This window comes from Protopterus annectens, chromosome 5.part0 (assembly GCF_019279795.1).
Source record: "Protopterus annectens isolate FY-2018-M chromosome 5.part0, PAN1.0, whole genome shotgun sequence".
Classification (NCBI taxonomy): domain Eukaryota; kingdom Metazoa; phylum Chordata; order Ceratodontiformes; family Protopteridae; genus Protopterus; species Protopterus annectens.
Genome location: NC_056735.1, coordinates 807,753,542 through 807,771,757, shown reverse-complemented (window position 1 = coordinate 807,771,757; position 18,216 = coordinate 807,753,542). Strand labels below are relative to the sequence as shown.

General features: G+C 40.3%; 1 protein-coding gene across 1 annotated transcript; it reads right to left on the bottom strand.

The window, feature by feature from the left end:
* Nucleotides 1-16,374: 16,374 nt before the first annotated feature.
* On the bottom strand, nucleotides 16,375-17,358 carry LOC122802192 (olfactory receptor 52K1-like). Its single transcript, XM_044071857.1, has one exon. It carries the CDS (start codon nucleotides 17,356-17,358, stop codon nucleotides 16,375-16,377), a length of 984 nt encoding a protein of 327 aa, XP_043927792.1.
* Between the last annotated feature and the right edge of the window lie 858 nt (nucleotides 17,359-18,216).

Sequence of the window (18,216 nt, the reverse complement as noted above, 5' to 3'; positions counted from 1 at the left end):
ATGAGAGATGGTCAGTTGTTTTGCAAGGAGCTGCGCATGCACGCTGTGCACACACACACACACACACACACACACACACACACACACACACACACACACACACACACACACACAGTCAGTGGCCTACACTGAGATTAGAGCCCTTAACCTCTTCAGTCTTGCACACTATAAATGACAGTACTTATCTCACATGCCACGGCTGAAGTCTAACATTTCAATGGCAGCTGGTAGTCTTAAGGTAGATGACATCAGCAGGGCTTGTAAAAGAAGGCAGTTTGGAGGCCACCGTCAACTTACAGGACCAAAAAGTGCAGCACCACTGCAGTTTGGTAGGCGATGAGGGATTCTCAGTTGTTTTGCAGGGAGATGCGAACACACACACACATGCGCATACACACACACACACACACACACACACACACACACACACACACACACACACACACACACACACACACACACACAAACACACAAACACCAAGTGGAGAATTCTCATTTGTTTTTCAGGCAGATGTACACACACACACACACACACACACACACACACACACACACACACACACACACACACACACACACACACACACACAGAAACACACACAGATACACACACAAACACACACACACTCACACACAAAGTGGTATTCTCAGTTGTTTTGCAGGGAGATGAACATACACACAAACACACACTCACACACACACACACACACACACACACACACACACACACACACACACACACACAAACACCATGTGGGATTCTGAGTCGTTTTATATGGAGATGCACACACACACACACACACACACACACACACACACACACACACACACACACACACACACACACACACACACACACACACACACACACACACACACACACACACACACACAGAGCAAGTGGCCTGGAATGAGATTAGAACCCCTACCTATCTAGTTTTATAGACTGCAGATCACAGTAGATATTACATGCACCACAGCTTAAGTTGGACGTTATAATTGCAGCTGCTGGTATTAAGGTAGCTGACATAAGTAGGCCTTGTAGAAGAGGGTAGTTTGGAGGCAGGCATCAACTTACAGGACCAAAAAGTGTAGCACCAATGCAGTTTGATCAGCAATGAGGGCTTCTCAGTTGTTTTGCAGGGAGATGCGCACACATGCACACACACACACACACACACACACACACACACACACACACACACACATACACACCAAGTGGTATTCTGAGTCATTTTGCATGGAGATGCATGCATGTATTCACACACACACACATACACACACACACACACACACACACACACACACACACACACACACACACACACACACACACACACACACACACACACACACACACACATAAACAAAGTGGCCCGGAGTGAGATTAGAACCCTTTCCTATCTAGTCTTACATACTATAGATCACAGTACTTATCACACACTCCATGGCTGATGTTTTCTCAGTACTTGTGGATTACATAAACTAGGCTTCTTGTTGAACAAAATCTATGGCCTGCATAGTCATATTGCCTCGTACTGTTATCTGCATCTAGCAAACTAGCAGTCAGATAACTATTATTTATCCTAGCTATGTGGCTACATTTACCAGTTTGACCGTATATGGCTGTTTGCATTTGGCTGGGCAAGCCTGTGGGCAGGAACAATGTGCCCTGTCCATGCATGCATGCATAGCTAACATTATATATTACACCACCTGCTCACCTGTTGCTGTATGTGTGGTGACATCCAGCAGGCACAATGGTCTGTAGTTAAGTGCATTATGTACTGTTGAGCCCTTACTTTGGATCCTTTGAGCAACATTATAGATGTGTGATAGTCAGCTTTAATCACCATTATAAATGTATGTAGGACAATACAGACATCCACACACATATTTATGTATATAACAGGGATGTACATATAAATGTAGCTCTGTGTGTGTGTGTGTGTGTGTGTGTGTGTGTGTGTGTGTGTGTGTGTGTGTGTGTGTGTGTGTGTATATATATATATATATATATATATATATATATATATATATATATATATATATATATACTATGTAGATATATGGGGAGAGAATGAAATGTATGTTGATATATATATATATATATATATATATATATATATATATATATATATATAATTTTATTCTTATTTTACATTTGTTGACCGGGATAGTCCAACTGGATGCATGTCCATTTTCAGCAGATGCCCGGGGAGAAAAGCTCCAAGGGTAAGCAGATACAGCATTACATAATACCAGCATTATATTTACATATTACAGACTATTTACAATGATTACATAAGTAAGCAAGTTAAACAAGTTCCACAGGTTGGAGTTAATCCCGAGCGTAAGTCAGGATTAAATTAAATTACACAGTAAACTGGTTAACAGATTTTTATACATTCTGGAGAGAGTTAACCATCCTTTTTACATTGGCATAGCCAGTCAAGTGCCAAATGTTGTTTGAGTCTAGTTTTAAATTGACCTAAGGTAGAAAGTAAGGTAATATCAACTGGAAGAGAGTTCCAGGGTCTACTTACAGAGTTTGCAAAGAGAGAGTCATCGGCTGTGTTATTAATTTTGCTAGTCTGAATTAGTAGTTTGTTAGAGGATCGAAGCGGCTTAGGATTGTTATGTGGGGCTGATAATATTTTTAAGTGCAGGAGTATTGTCCGGATTATTAAGGATTTTATAAGCCATAATCAGTTGGTTATACTGGATTAGGCTGGGTAGTTCAAGCCACTCAAGGGGATTTAGATTGATGCAATGATGTGTCCTAAAAGACAGCCCAGTGGCAAACCTGGCAATGTGGTTATAGCAAATTGAGAGTTTGTTAAGGACAGTCTTGTTTCAATTCGAGAGTAGAGGGGATGCATACAGAAGGGTTGAAAGAAGGTGAGAGCGAGCTATGGCAATTTTAGCTGGAGGGGTTAGGAAGGCTCTTATTCTGTAAAGTGACCCTAGTTTTTTATTGATGGTTTTGATAGTTTGGTTAACATGTAGGTCAAATTTTAAATTATTATCTATGATGACACCTAATAGTTTTGTAGAGGGGTCAGGGGAGATTATTGCGCCGTCATTTGAATTTATGGTAAAGGTGAAAGCGGTAGACCTACGTGTTGATGAAATTAAGAGCATTTTAGTTTTTTGTGATTTAGGATCAGACGATGTTCAGAAAGCCAGTTTTCTATTGTATTAAAGGTGGTTTGGGTAGCTGACAATAACTCTATTGGAGATGTGGCTGAGCAAATCAGAGTAGAGTCATCAGCATATTGGATACAGCTGACTTTTGGGATGACAGTATAAAGGTCATTAATGAAGATGGAGAACAGCAAGGGCTCTAGTATAGAGCCTTGTGATACTCCAGGGGTGTTAAGTAGAAGATTAGAGAGTTTGTTCTGCCAGAGGACAGCCTGCTGTCGACCATTCAGGTAGGATTGAAACCATTGAAGGGCTCTAGTATCTAGACAGAATGTTTGCATGGTGTGGATTAAAAGTTGGTGATCAACCATATCGAATGCCTTGGAAAGATCCAAGAAGAGGGCTAGGATATATAATTATTGTTGCAATTATGGTTTATGGTGTTGGTAAAGGCTAGGAGGGCTGAAGTAGTGCTATGATGAGGGCAGAAGCCATGCTGAGTGTCTGCCATAAGGTGATTCTGGATTAGGTGGTGCATGAGTTGTCTATGAATACATTTTTCCATAATATTTGCAAGTGGAGAGAGTATAGCTATTGGCCTATAATTGGAGAATTCAGTAGATCTGCCTCCTTTGTGAAGTGGGATTACATAGGATATTTTCCAGATGGTGGGAAGTTTAGCTTCTACTATGGTTTAATTGATTAGTATTGAGATGGGGTAAGCAATAGCATCAGTTGATTTTTGTAGGTACTCGGTAGGGAGTTGATCAGCAGAAAGTGTAGTGGGTTTTAATTTTTTGATCAAGGTATGGATAAGTGAAGTGGCAATTGGTTGGAAGCTGAACGCGAGTAGGTTTCTATGGGTGGTACTTTCAGGACCAGGGGAGCTAGGAGGTAGTTGGCAAGCTAGGGCATGAATTGTCTCAGTAAAGAATCGGTTAAAACTGTCAGAAACATCTTCAGGGGGTTTATCAATAGTAGCAGCAGGGATTGGGGTTAAAGTTTGTCCAGGATGTAGTAGATTATTTAAATCTTCCCAGAACTTCTGAGGGTTATTTTGATTTACTGTCACTAAATTACAGTAGTATTGTTTTTTGTCTTGTAAAATAGATTTTTTTTATTTTCGTTCGTGGATTGCGTGTATTTAATGTGATCTTGGGGGTCTTTAGAAGAGCGACATAAAGCCCATTCTTTGTTTCTAAGGGTAACTTTGAGTTTAGACTCTTTAGAAAGCCATGGCTCAGTTTTTGCCTTTGTTCTCTTTGAACGAACAGGTGCATGCAAATCAAGGATCTCAAGGAATTTGTTGTTAAAGTATGCTACTGCTTCCTCTAAGGGGAGGTGTTTTAGAATAGACCAATTACATGAGTTTAGTTCTTGTTTGAATTTGGCAGGGTCAAAGTTTTTATTGTTTCTAACCTTTCTGAGTAAGGGTTGCTGGGAATTAATGGCTTTGTGCTTAATTACATATGTGAGTAGGTGATTGCTTAGGACATCATGAAGGGTACCAGAGGTGTACAGTTGGGGGTGACTATTTATGAGTACCCAGTCAAGTATGCTTTCTTTTTGGTTGGGTTTACCTATCCTGGTAGAGGTGGATATGATTGGTGTAAATGCATGCATGTTAATATGGGTGGTTGGGGATTCTGAGGAACAGGTGCCCCAGTCTATGTTAAAGTCTCCAAGTAGTAGGGTTTCTTGGGGGTAGTGACATGATATCCAGTGCAGGATATCTTCAAGTGTAGATATATTGTTACCTGGGGGAATGCACATACAGATGATATTAATGCATTTATTTTAATTTGGTGGCAAGAATCTCTGCGTTATTAATCTGAGGTGATTGTATTACATCTATGGTGACATTTAACTCAGATTTAAAGAGTGTAGCTACCCCACCCCCCTCCTGGAAGCACGATCTAACCTGTGTATGTTGTACCCAGGTGGTAACACTTCATTGTCTGTAGTGTTAGGTTTTAACCAGGTTTCAGATAAACAGAGAATCTCAGGGGAGTGGACATCCAGAAGTGCATGCAATTCATGTACCTTGTTATTAATGCTTCTAATATTGAGATGACAGGCTAGGAGAAAGTTAGTTGGCCTATTAATTGTAGGTTTGTAGCTTAGATTGCAAGTAGAGGGGGTATGTGTATCTGAAGTGGGTGGGCCATGGTTGGGGTAAATATCACCACCAAGTATTAGGTTAAGTCTATACTTGGTGATGAACTTCAGGAATTTGTTTATTAGTTTGTGGTAGTGTTTGGATCTAGAGCTAATGTGCCTGGGGTTGAGATGTTGATAGAGTGAACAAGATGTTGGATAGGACCTGGTACTGTAAGTATGGCTGAAGGTGGGAGGATTTAAAGCTGGGGTGGATAGTATGGCCTTTCGGGACCTGAAATCCTGAGAGAAACTGGTTTTCATACAAGGTAAGGAGGTATGGTGGGAACAAGAGGGGTAGTAAAGAGGAGTATATCATTATTTGTGATTCAGCTAGTGAGTTAAGGAACTGTTTTACCTGGTGATGCAACACCAAAAGATAGAGTGGTGAGGTAAAGGTACTGGAAGGGGGATGGAAGAATGCCAGATGAAAACTAATAGGTGCTATTAAAATGTAGGTAGAAGAATGGGGGTGGAAGGAATTATCCCAGATGAAAGCAGATAGGATCTAGAAAGTGGGGGAGTGGCTATAGTACTTTAAATTTAGAGGTACTGGGGGCACGAGGGAATTGGGGGCAGGGAGTATAGTGAAGAGAGCCTGAGCATAGCAAGGGTGAACATAGCGGGGCTATTGCAGTTTACAAGGTTTCCTAAGGTGTCCTAAAGATATAAGGTAAGTATTATAGCTCTTAATGTAAGAGTCAGTTTACTTAAGTTACAGGAGAAGGAGGCAAACACTCAAGTAGAAAAAAGAGCCCTATGGCTGACCAAAATGGTGACCTGCTTAATCACACAGCACTGTAAGTGAAAGCTTAACAAATGCTTTTTATGTGCAACCTACTCTGCCTAAAAGCTGAGAGAAACTGATTTTGTTATGGTGACCAACTGCAGTCCTGTAGACTCAGTTTTTTAGGTAAATGTAGAGTTCAATCTGCTTAAATACTGAGAGAAACTGATTTTGTTATGGTGACCAATTGTAGTCCTGTCGACTCTGTTTTGTAGGTAAATGTAGAGTTCAATCTGCTTAAATGCTGAGAGAAACTGATTTTGTTATGGTGACCATTTGCAGTCCTGTAGACACCGTTTTGTAGGTAAATGTAGAGTTCAATCTGCATAAATGCTGAGAGAAACTGATTTTGCTATGGTGACCAATAGCAGTCCTGTAAACTCCATTTTGTAGGTAAATGTAGAGTTTAAACTAAGTCACACCAGGTTAGCCAAGGGAGGAAGAGATAGGGAAATCCTAAGCACCTAGATCTGGGAAAAAAATATATAATATATATACACACACATATATACATATATATATACATATATATATATATATATATATATATATATATATATATATATATAGATATATAGATATATATATATATATATATACATGTATATATATATATATATATATATATATATAGATATATATATATATATATATATATATATACACACTATTCCTATTCCCACATCATAGCCAAAAAATGAAACTGTCTTCCCCTATCCATGTCCACTGCCCCCTCCACATCCATATTCAAAAACTCCTCAAATCGCATCTTCTTAGTACCTGGTTATGCCATTGTATCAAATAACCTTACCCACACTACTACTAACTCCCCAAACTGCCACCTGATCACATGCTGGATCTCTGCCTCCCATGTAAGTGTGGTCATCTGTAAGACTACTTTTAACTGCAGAATCTTACTCAACAAATCTTCTATTCTCACCAGTCTATAACTAACATTTTCTATCTATTTTATGTCCTATATCCTCCTCTACCTGGAGTGTTTTATTAACTTCCTGTTATATTACTATGCTCAGAATACATGTTGTAACCTGTTTTGAGTAGTATACTAGATGTAACCTGTTTTTGTGAAGTATGCTAGATGCACTGTAATTGACATTGTCTTTTTACCTATGTTCTAGGTAATCCCTACCTTGAGTGTCTTACTTATTTTCTTGCTATATGAATATGCTCAACATACATGATGTAACCTACTTTGTTTATTATGCTATATGCACTGTATTTTGTATACTTGATGCGGGAGATTTTCTCCCGGTCCTCCGCTGAAAATGAACCTGGTCCAGACAGAATTTCCCGGTTAACAAATGTAAAATAAATAAATAAATAAAATATGTATACATATATGAATGTATATATAGACATATCTATACATAACAGGTCATTTTGAGTAAGGAGCTGCAGAATTGCACTGTGTTTAACTAAGTGTATGAGCATGCCCAGTGGGATTGTCAATACTTATAAAGTGACTCCAGCCCCCACCTACTTGTACTCCAGTCCAGGATTTCATGTGTTATAGACAATGACATATATCCCTGTTTCTGCAGTTCTGTACTTCACTCAAATTTTCCATGGCATTCTTCAACTCTGATGTAATTAATATGTGACAGAGGTTAATAATGTTACACCACACACAGACTGACAGTCTGTAAAACAACTAGAGAGCATCTGGGAAACAGAAAAAAAAAAATTAAGCTTGTTTCCTGCCTTTCCTGTTAAGTGGTATAGACTATTTGTAGGCTTTTGAGCCCCCAAGCCCTTCTGTGTTGGAGGGAAGCCTTCTAGCTTAGTTTTTTTCCCTATAACTAGCCAGTTTTCTAGTTTCAGCACTCAAATCTGTTTCTTTGATCTCAGCACTTGTTCAGAAAAAAAAAAAAAAAATTTAATCTGCTTTTACTGTACTTGTGTTTCTACCTACTTTTTTTACTTTTGCATCATCTTAAAAGTACTAAATTGTATTTATTACTGCTTGGTGTAACTCATTCTAAGCCTTCTGGTTTAAACACTTGGGCTTCGGATCAGTTGTTTTGCACTGAGAGGGTTTGTGGTCTGCACTGTAGTGGCAGAACAGGTAGCTTACATCCTTCTAGGTTGGGAACTGCTGATTGAGGGCTCAGTGTCTGTTATTCTAAAAGTGTATTAATTCTGGTTTAAGCACTTAGGCTTTCAGGCCAGTTATTTTACATTAAGAGGGTTCATGGTCTGTACTCTTGTGGGAGGAGAGGCTGGACTCTGCCCTTCTGAGCTGGGAATTTCTGATTGAAGGCTTATAATGCATGCATATCTGAACTGCTTATTACTGAAGTTGGTGCGCCTTGTTTGCTGTGGCATAGAATGGATTCGGGCCTGCTGGATCTAGCTTTGTTTGTGTAACTTGAGCACTAATCCAGGCATTCTCTAAAGTATTCAATTGTATTTATTACTGCTTGGTAGTAACTTGATTAAAGTTTAGCTGTCATTCTAAGTCTTTTGGATTAAGCACTTGGGCTTCAGACCAGTTGTTTTACATTAGGAAGGTTTGTGGCATGCACTGTGGTGGCAGGACAGGTAGCTTTCATCCTTCTAAGTTGGGAACTGCTGATTGAGAGCCCAGTGTCTGTTATTCTTAAAGTGTATTAGTTCTGGTTTAGGCACTTGGGCTTCAGGCGAGTTATTTTACATTAAGAAGGTTTGTGGTCTGCACTCTTGTGGGAGAAGAGGCTGGACTCTGCCCTTCTAAGCTGGGAATTTCTGGTTAAAGGTTTATAGTGCCTGAATATTTGAACTGTATCTTACTGAAATTGGTACACCTTGTTTGCTGTAGCATAGACTAGATCCAGGCCTGCTGAATATAGCTTTGTTTATATGCTTGTTGTTTGTTTGCTTGTTATTTCCTGGAACGCTAATTCCACCTAATACGCGGCTTCTCAGCTTCTGTGGCTCACTAGTGATATCTGCATTGCTTACTGTACTTATTTCCTTGTTTCACTTGAAAGAAAGTTACTGTTTGTCATTTTGCATTTAAGTTACCTGTAACACATTGCACTTAAGTTACCTGGCACTTGCTCACTAAAGCAATTATATAAGTCAGCACAAAAAATTAAAAGCACTACACCCTCACTCCCCACTGGCCCTGGTTTTCAATTATTAAGGAATTCCCAATATTATTCTAGCATGTCCAAAGGTCAGTTGTCAATCTCCTCTCCGGTCCAGCTGGTGAATCTGGAATCTTGAGGCAATGTTACAACTGCCTCATGTACACAGACAACCCTCTCCTCCTCCCAACAAATTCCAACACATGTGAGAGATGCAACCATATAGTCAAACTGGAGGCTAAGCTCTCTCAACTCAGTACTGGCATAACCAGTCAGGAGGAGAAGGAAACCATACTCACTACAATTCCAGTCTCACATAGACCTACCACGACAGCAAACCAAACACATAATCACACAAAAACATACTGAGGGCTCTAAATAAAGATCTGCCAAGCAGCAGAGACCTCCAAAGCAGACACCCAAGCAGCCACTACCCCAAAACAAAACACGTGCAACACATATCTCACAAAGCCAGTGTGCCAAACAGTCACAGCCCTTAAGACTAAACAACACACCTGATACACTTGTAATAGGTGACTCTATCATCAGGCACACTGACGTCCCGCTCACCAGGCTGAACAAGGAGAGGGTCACGGTGAGCAGCCTGTCGGGTGCTAGGATCCGCCACATAACACAAGCACTCAGGTCACTCCAAGGCAAGTACAAATATGACTCAGTCATTGTCCATGCTGGTGTGAATGACCTGAGATGTACCTCCCTGGACTACATGAAAAGAGACATAAAGGAGCTCTCTGAGCATGTAGCCCAGGCCGGTATGACCCTGACCTTGAGTAGCATCTTACCCTCACCAAGAATGATGCCACAATATGAAGACAAGATGATCAATTTCAACAATTGGCTTAAGTACTGGTGTCATTCAAAGGGGATCCAATGCCTGTCAGCTTGGGATGATATGCTCGACAAGCCATGATGCTTCGCTAGGGACGGCTTGCACCTGTCACCCCTGGGCTTTCGGATATTGGCAAAGGCTCTTGCTAACCCCATAGTGCCTATTTAGGCAAGGCTCAAAAGACAAACCCACCTCCATAGGTATCACAAGGGATAAGAAACTAAGAGTAATGCTACTCAACGCCAGAAGTCTAAACCTCAAGATGCACTTTTCGAAACTCTCCTTAGCATGGAGAACATCGATATCTGTGCAGTAACAGAAACCTGGTTCAGGGCTCCCGAGAGCACCCCAGCACGACCAGGTTATACCTCATACCATGCTTTTCGGCCCCAAAACTTGGACCGAACCACAAAAGGAGGGGGAGTATCGATATTCATCAAAGATACCCACACCTCAAGGTTGGTGGCAAAGCACGAAGCATCAGAGACTATCCATGTGCAACTAACAGTGGGTAAAACTGCCTTCCAGTTTATAGCCTGCTACAGACCACCCTCCCAAACCCAGGAACCCCACTCGGCCTTCCTGAGAACACTGGAAAATATGAAGGTCTCTCCAAACACCATTATATTGGGCGACTTCAACTACCCAAACATAGACTGGGAGCATTACTCTAGCTCCAACACCCTAGCCCAAAGGTTCCTAGAATTTATAAACTCAAATGCTATGGAACAACTTGTTACCACTCCCACAAGAGGGGAAAACATACTGGACCTGATCATCACCAACATGGGGACTCTATGCTCCAGACCAGAAGTGTATCCCTCACTGGTAAGATCAGACCATAAACTAATCTCACTGGATATTCACATCCCGACCCCACCCCCTGCCCAGAAAACCACAGTGAAAAACTTCTCTAAAGCAAATTTTACACTCCTCAAAAGTGAGGTGGAATCCTTTAAAGCCCCCGGGCCTGTGGAAAATACAGCCCAGACCGCAGAACCCTTTATAAACGCATTCTATGAACACCTTCAGGAATGCATGGATCATGCGATCCCAAATAAAACCAAGACCCAATCCTCCAAAGGCAGACCCCAGCCATAAACAAACTATACAATAGAAGGAGGAAGCTACTAAATGATAAAGCAAAATCCCAAAAAGGGAAGGCATCACTGATCAGTATTAGCAAAAAACTACGGGCACACATAAAATTGTCTAAGGCCAGCTTCGAGAGAAAAATTGCACAGGACACTAAGGATAATCACAAGGCTTTCTTTAGTTATGTTAGGAACCTGGGTGGTAATTCCCAGATATGCTCAGAATTAGTCCAAAATGACAAAAAATACACCGAACCCACAGACATTCCCAACATCCTAGCTGACAGGTTCAGCGCAAACTTCTCCCCTCCCCACCAAAGGGCAAATATCTATCCCAGCAGAGTGCTGCCCCTGACATCTCAGATGCTCAGGTAAGAGCCGCCCTCTCCAAAGCAAAAACACAGCATCAATGGGACCAGATGGTGTCCCGGCTCGCCCTACATGAACTCAAAGAAGAGCTAAACCCAAACATAAAACTACTGTTCAATCTCAGCCTTACTACAGGATATGTGCCCAAAGAGTGGCGTACAGCAACAGTGGTCCCTCTCCATAAAGGTGGTGCCTCAACGGATCCTGGAAACTATCGCCCCATAAGCCTGACTAGCTTGGTCTGCAAAGCTATGGAAAGGATCATCATGGACCTCAAAATAAAGATATTGGGGACCTACAAACACTGGATCCTACCCAGTTCGGCTTTGTTAAGGGCAGATCCTGCCTCTTAAACCTGGTTGATTTCTTTGAAACAGTCACCAAGGCCATTGACGAGGGGAAGGTGGTCCACACAGCCTACCTGGACCTTGCAAAGCCTTCGATACAATACCCCACTCGGGCATTATAGATAAGCTCACCAGCTTAAATATAAACCCCTATGTCACTAGATGGATTGCAAACTGGCTCAAGGACAGAACCCACATGGTTAGAATTGCTGGAGCCATGTCAGACTCCAAACCAGTTACAAGTGTTGTCCCACAAGGCTCAGTCCTGGGACCTCTCTTGTTCGGTATATATTTCTCGGAGGTACAGGCCAACATGGAAGGACTGTGGCTGACCAAGTTCGCAGATGACTGCAAACTGGGTGCCATAATCGACTCTCCAGCCGACACAAGCATCCTCCAAAAGGGCCTCATAGAAACAGACAACTGGTGCCAGTGCCATGGCCTCAAGCTAAATGCCAAAAGTGTATAGTCATCCCTTTGGCAAAAACAAAGTGCCCACAAATTACCACATAGGTGGAAATCCATTAAGTACAGAAGAAGTAATTAGGGACCTGGGGACCCAAGTTGATAGCAATCTCTCATTTGACAACCACGTGGCCAAAGTGGTTAGAAAAACATTTTATATAGCCCACCTAATCACATCTAGATCAGGGAGGTCATCGTGCCTCTTTACTCATCCCTCATCAGGCCCATAATTGAGTACAATGCCCCTTTTGGGATGTACCTTACCAGACACCTGCAGCAACTGGAAAGACCCCAAAAGTACCTCACCAAGAGGATCAAAGGGCTCAAACAGATGCCATATGCTGCCCGGTTAAAGAAACTCCAGCTCTACTCAGTGGCATACCACCTGTTCAGAGGCGATCTGTGCCTGACGTATAAAGCCATGTCCAACCCAGAATTAATGGACATGCTGCACCTCAGAAAATCCAAATCCCATCGAGCTACGCGCTCGAGAGACTTGAACCTCAGCACTGAAATAAAGAGGACATGCTGGAGGGACAGATTCATAACCCAGAGGCTCCCTTCACGCTGGAATAAAATCCCAGTCCAGGTTAGGCAGAGTCCCTCATTGACTCTCTTCAAGAGGAATCTTGATGAGTGGATGGGAGATCGTAGGTTTACCCCGGGTATCACTTCTGTGTCACTGTTAGATAGAGGCACAGTATACTAACCTCGAAAAAGGGCATAGCAAAATAAATTTAAAATGGGTGACGAAAGCCAAACACATTCTGGCTAGGCTTATATATGCCCTAGGGCAGATAGCCTAGTATGAACCTATGAACCTATGAACCTATGTTGATAAAGTATATGCCATTCCAAATCAATATTAAAAACTGTGAGCTGTAATTTCCAGTTGTCATTATTACAAGAGTACATCCCAGTGATACAGCTTCTTATGAGACAGCAGATAAAGCAAATTAATGAGTATGGCACATTGGATCAAAGGAATAAAGGGCAGGGAGCCCATGCATTGAAAACAGCCTGGGGCCCAAGTTGTACTTAGTTGCCCAAGTTGCCTTGTGACTTAAGCTTAAGGTTGCCCCAGTTTCACAACCATTACCTTTATTATGTTTCCCTTTAACTGTCACACTGACAGTTGTAGCTGCACAGGGGCAACTAGTACACCAGCTGTGACCTGCCAGTACACATACGTAAACACACAGTTACATAACGGTAGTGCTATGCTGAATGCAGTTATTGTTGTTCTGGTAAGAAACAACACACTTTAAAACAAGAACTTTTTCATCTGCCCTTAGAACTTGGAGCTAAAATAAGTCTAATGCAATCAGCAGATGGTCTTAGGGTTGGGAGGGTGGCCTAATGGTTAAGGTGTTTGCCTTGCAAGCACAAGGTGCAGGGTTTGAGTCTCACAAGGGATAATTGGCTAGGCTTAAAATGGCTCGCAAGGGCAGTTAGCTTAGTACTAATCTATGAACCTATGAACTAACATAATAATACCTCACATGCAAAATATGTGGATACTTCTCAGACACATGCTGTATGATGTTCCTAGTTTGTGCTTGTGCCTCATTATGGCATTCTTACATGGGTGTGTGTGCATTTCTGATGGGTGTCATTATTCATGGTTCCAGAGCATAGCCAGCATCACTCAGTAAATGGTCATGTGGAATGTCCCCCAAGCAAACATCTGGTACAGCTGTGATGCATGCCAGATATGGGAGTTGTGATAACTGCCAGGGCTGCCAGCACACACATCCAGGATAATTCCCCTAGGCATCACACATAACCTTGCAGTTGATGTAGATTCTACCCTCCTCACCAGGTGGTACAATGATGTGTACATGGGTGCAATCTATGGCACCCGGTACTTCTGGGTAGTGTGCTACATGGTAGAAGTGTTGCATATTGCTGGCTCTCGCCTCAGGGGTAAGGGGAAAAGATATGTGCTCACAGGCATGTGGTAACACTGCATCCAGGAACTGGTGGACTACTTTAATCCAGATGCCTGTGAGACCCCCATCATGTTCCCAGTTGTTCTTTGGAAAGTACCTGTAGCTAGTATCCTAAGGGCTACACATACCTTTGTTTCCACTGGAATGGGTTTCCCTCTGTTGGCTCTGGGTCTGAGTTGTGGGTGGCAGAACTCAGAGTTCTTGTGGTATGTCCCTGTTCACTCTGTAGTGCTCTACAATCTCCAGCTCATGTAGCTCCTGTAAGGTTACCCTGGGCCTGAACACTCTTTTTCTCTGCCTAGGCCTATTGTCAACAGCACCAGCAGGATTGACTTCAGCATCTAGCATATACAGATGTAGCAAACCTGCAGCAGCAGTCCCTAGCATTATCTTAGTTAAAATTCCCAAGTCTGTACTCCAATGGTCCAGTGTATTGGGGGAAAATCAGAATGTAGGGTGTATGCATACTTTATCCAGCTCTGCTGTAGGTCCAGAATGCCTGATTGGCTAACTAAGATGCATTCCACCTGTCTACAATACAATTAACATAATATAATAGCCCTATCTCAATGTGCGACACCATGCACAAAGCCAAGTCATGCAGCATAGCTTATACAAAGTTCAAAATCAATAACTGAATACATCCAGTTTTAAGAACATGCTCATTCAGACAGCACGCCACACAAACACGTGCACCTAAGCTTAAAAAAACTTAGAAGTGTGAGGACACACCTTCCTTATGTCAGCCACACTCTGTGTTAACATCAACATGGTCTAAAAGCCTACACAAAGGGGATATGCTGATATGGTTACTCCTTTCTGCTATTCGATAAATCCACCTCATTTGCATGCATATCTATGCTGACAGCCTGGAAACTACACTCTTCATAGCCCTATCACCTTAGCAATAGCAGTAATGCTCCATTGTAGGGACCCCAGGCAAGGTCCTATAATGCATTTCTGTCACATAGTATAAAAGTTTTTTTTTTTCTATTAAGCATGTTTGTGCACTGCAGCATGTAGATCAAACATGCCAAGATTATTACAAATAAAAGTATTAATTTCATTCATTCCCTTAATCTTTCTGATATCCAGAATAATAGTTTTGCTCATATGTGTATGTGATGTGACATTTTCAGGGGGTTAATGTCCACATTTCTATAGTTTTACACCCCCCTTTGTCTGTCTAGACTCCTGTATGTGGAAGTTTTCCACTTACACTATGGATACTGATGCGAGATCTGAACAGCTGCCTTTCTGCTTGTTGGATCACTCTACCTGCCTCATTTGCATGAGATTCACCTACTTATGAGGTGATTTGAATGCTATGGGATTTTCCATGTTTGCTCGTGCGTACGCGCTGCACAACAGCATTTATCAAATCTTAATATGTTTGTGTCTGTGTAATCATCACAGTGAGATACCTACAATAAAAAAAATGTGTAGGCTTTATTGAATTCCCCCCACTGTAATGGATAAAAAGTTAAGTTTAATATAAGAAAATGTACGTTTTGTTTTACAGCATGCAAAATCAAAAAAATGTTAAGAATCAAATGTGAACACATTGATATTAATCAAGCTAGCAGCAGTGCTTTAGAATCATAAAAGTCATCACAAAACACCCTTCTTAATGAACATTTTATTTGCATATATTGCTTAAATATTTTTAATTAAAAAATCATAAACTATACCTTGTTTATACTATTTCCACAAATACTACACAATTTGGATGGCATTATATAAATATAATACACATTATAGCAACCTGAGCATATTCAAAACATTTTATGCTACATGGTTCAACCCTGATAAGTGACTTCTGGTTTCTTATCTCATCATTCATAAGGCTGAGTTGCACTTACAATAAAATTATACAATATGTTTCAAGCTTATGTTCAAGGCTGTTGGAAACTGTCAATATTTTTAACATCCCTCCCCAGAGAATTTATCAATGTCATTCTTATATTTTTCTACATAGTTATGAATGAATATAATTTCATAAACTTCCTCATATACCTTAATCAGAACGAGCAACTTATGGTCATGTCTAAGACATTTACACATTAAGAGATGAGAAAAAGAAACTTGCATTTAAAAATTTAAATTCAATATGTTTATTAAAAGTGTGTTCTTTGCTTGTCTGTTAATGTACTCTTGATGTTTCTGAAATGCTTTAATACTGTTTTCTTAATTTGTTTGGATTTTGCACCATATACCAGTGGATTTAAAGTGGGTGGTATGAGGAGGTAAATTACCGATGATAGGGGGGGCATGTATGGTGGCATGTGGTTTTCAGAAAGAGATAACACTGTTGATAGTAACACTGATAAATAAACCAAGGCAAACACAGAAATATGAGAACTGCATGTACTAAAAGTCTTTTGTAGAGCTTCTTTTGATTTCAACTGTAATGTGACCCTAACAATCCTGTAGTATGACAGTCCAATCAAAGTTGCATCAGGCAGTCCTACCAAAGGAAATATGATATAGTGAAAATTATCACTAATAGTTGTGCGAGCACATGCCACATTGATAACAGATAGGTACTCACAGTGAATGTTTTGAACACTTCTCTCACCACAATATGGCAATAGATTAGCAAGTACAGGGATAGGAAGCACAGCACAAATGCTTCTAATTGTAAAGAGTAAGAATGCTTTTACTATAAATGTGTTTGTCACAATTGTGGAATACCTCAGAGGTTTGCACACTGCAATGTAGCGATCATAAGCCATTAATACTAATACTGCAGACTGCATGACTCCAATAAAGGGAACACAAAACATTTGCAAGAAGCAGGCATCAGGAAGTACAGACAGTGACCCAAATACCAGTGTTAGTAAAACACTGGGCAGCACACTAAGACATGCAATAAGATCTACAACAGACAAAATTGAAATAAAGTAATACATTGGCTCATGCAGGCATTTGTCTATTATAATAATTAGAGGAACTGCAACATTGCCTAATAATGCTACTAGAAAAATGATAATGAAAGGAAATGAAAGCCAGTGTTGTACATTGTGAAGACCAGGAAGTCCTGTCAGGATGAATACAAAATCTTGATTGCTGGTTTGATTGCTTGACAACTTTGTGACCATTAAGTGTGGGAGTGTAGTAAGTTGCATTTCAAGCTCTGAAAAAAAAAGAAAAAGTATAAATATATATATATATATATATATATATATATATATATATATATATATATATATATATATATATATATATATAAAATGCTTGTGACATGGTGATACAATCCTTAATTTCCATAACTATTGAGCTTAGTGTATTACATTGCTGATAAGCCACAACAGAAATATGGAAACAAATGAATAATATTAACAGAAAAAAATTGAATTCCTTTTTTTCTGAGTGGGACCTGCACCACTATTATATTACTAGTGGATTACACAATAAATGCTAAATAAAATGGCTTATTATTTTGAATCTTATCATATCCTGCATTCTGGAATATTCCAATATTGTTCAGTCTAACTGAGTTGTTCCATTCTGCCAAAAATACTATATACAAAAACACCAGCTCTCAAACAGGGTCATAAACTATTTAAAAAGCAGACCGTACAATATTGCAACTCTGAGCTTTTTTTTTACTGACTTTAATGTTTTGTTTACACTGTTCTTATTTCTTGATATTGATCTAAAAAATGTAATATTTCCAGTGAGATCTTCTCAAACCATTCAGTTGTGTGTACTTCATACTAATCAGAGGAATTTAAGAATCTTAACCAAACAGCTAGGCATCAAAACATTTATTGTATCAACACAATTTTGTGATGTCACAAACATAACTTTAGGGAACAGATTGTAGATTAAATATGAGATACATGCAGCAAAACATGGTCATCAGCAGAAGTACAGCATAGACAATTCCATAACAAAAAAATTAGCATATGTAAATGGTGCAGTATAGTTGCAACTTCTGTTGACCTGCACTTAAT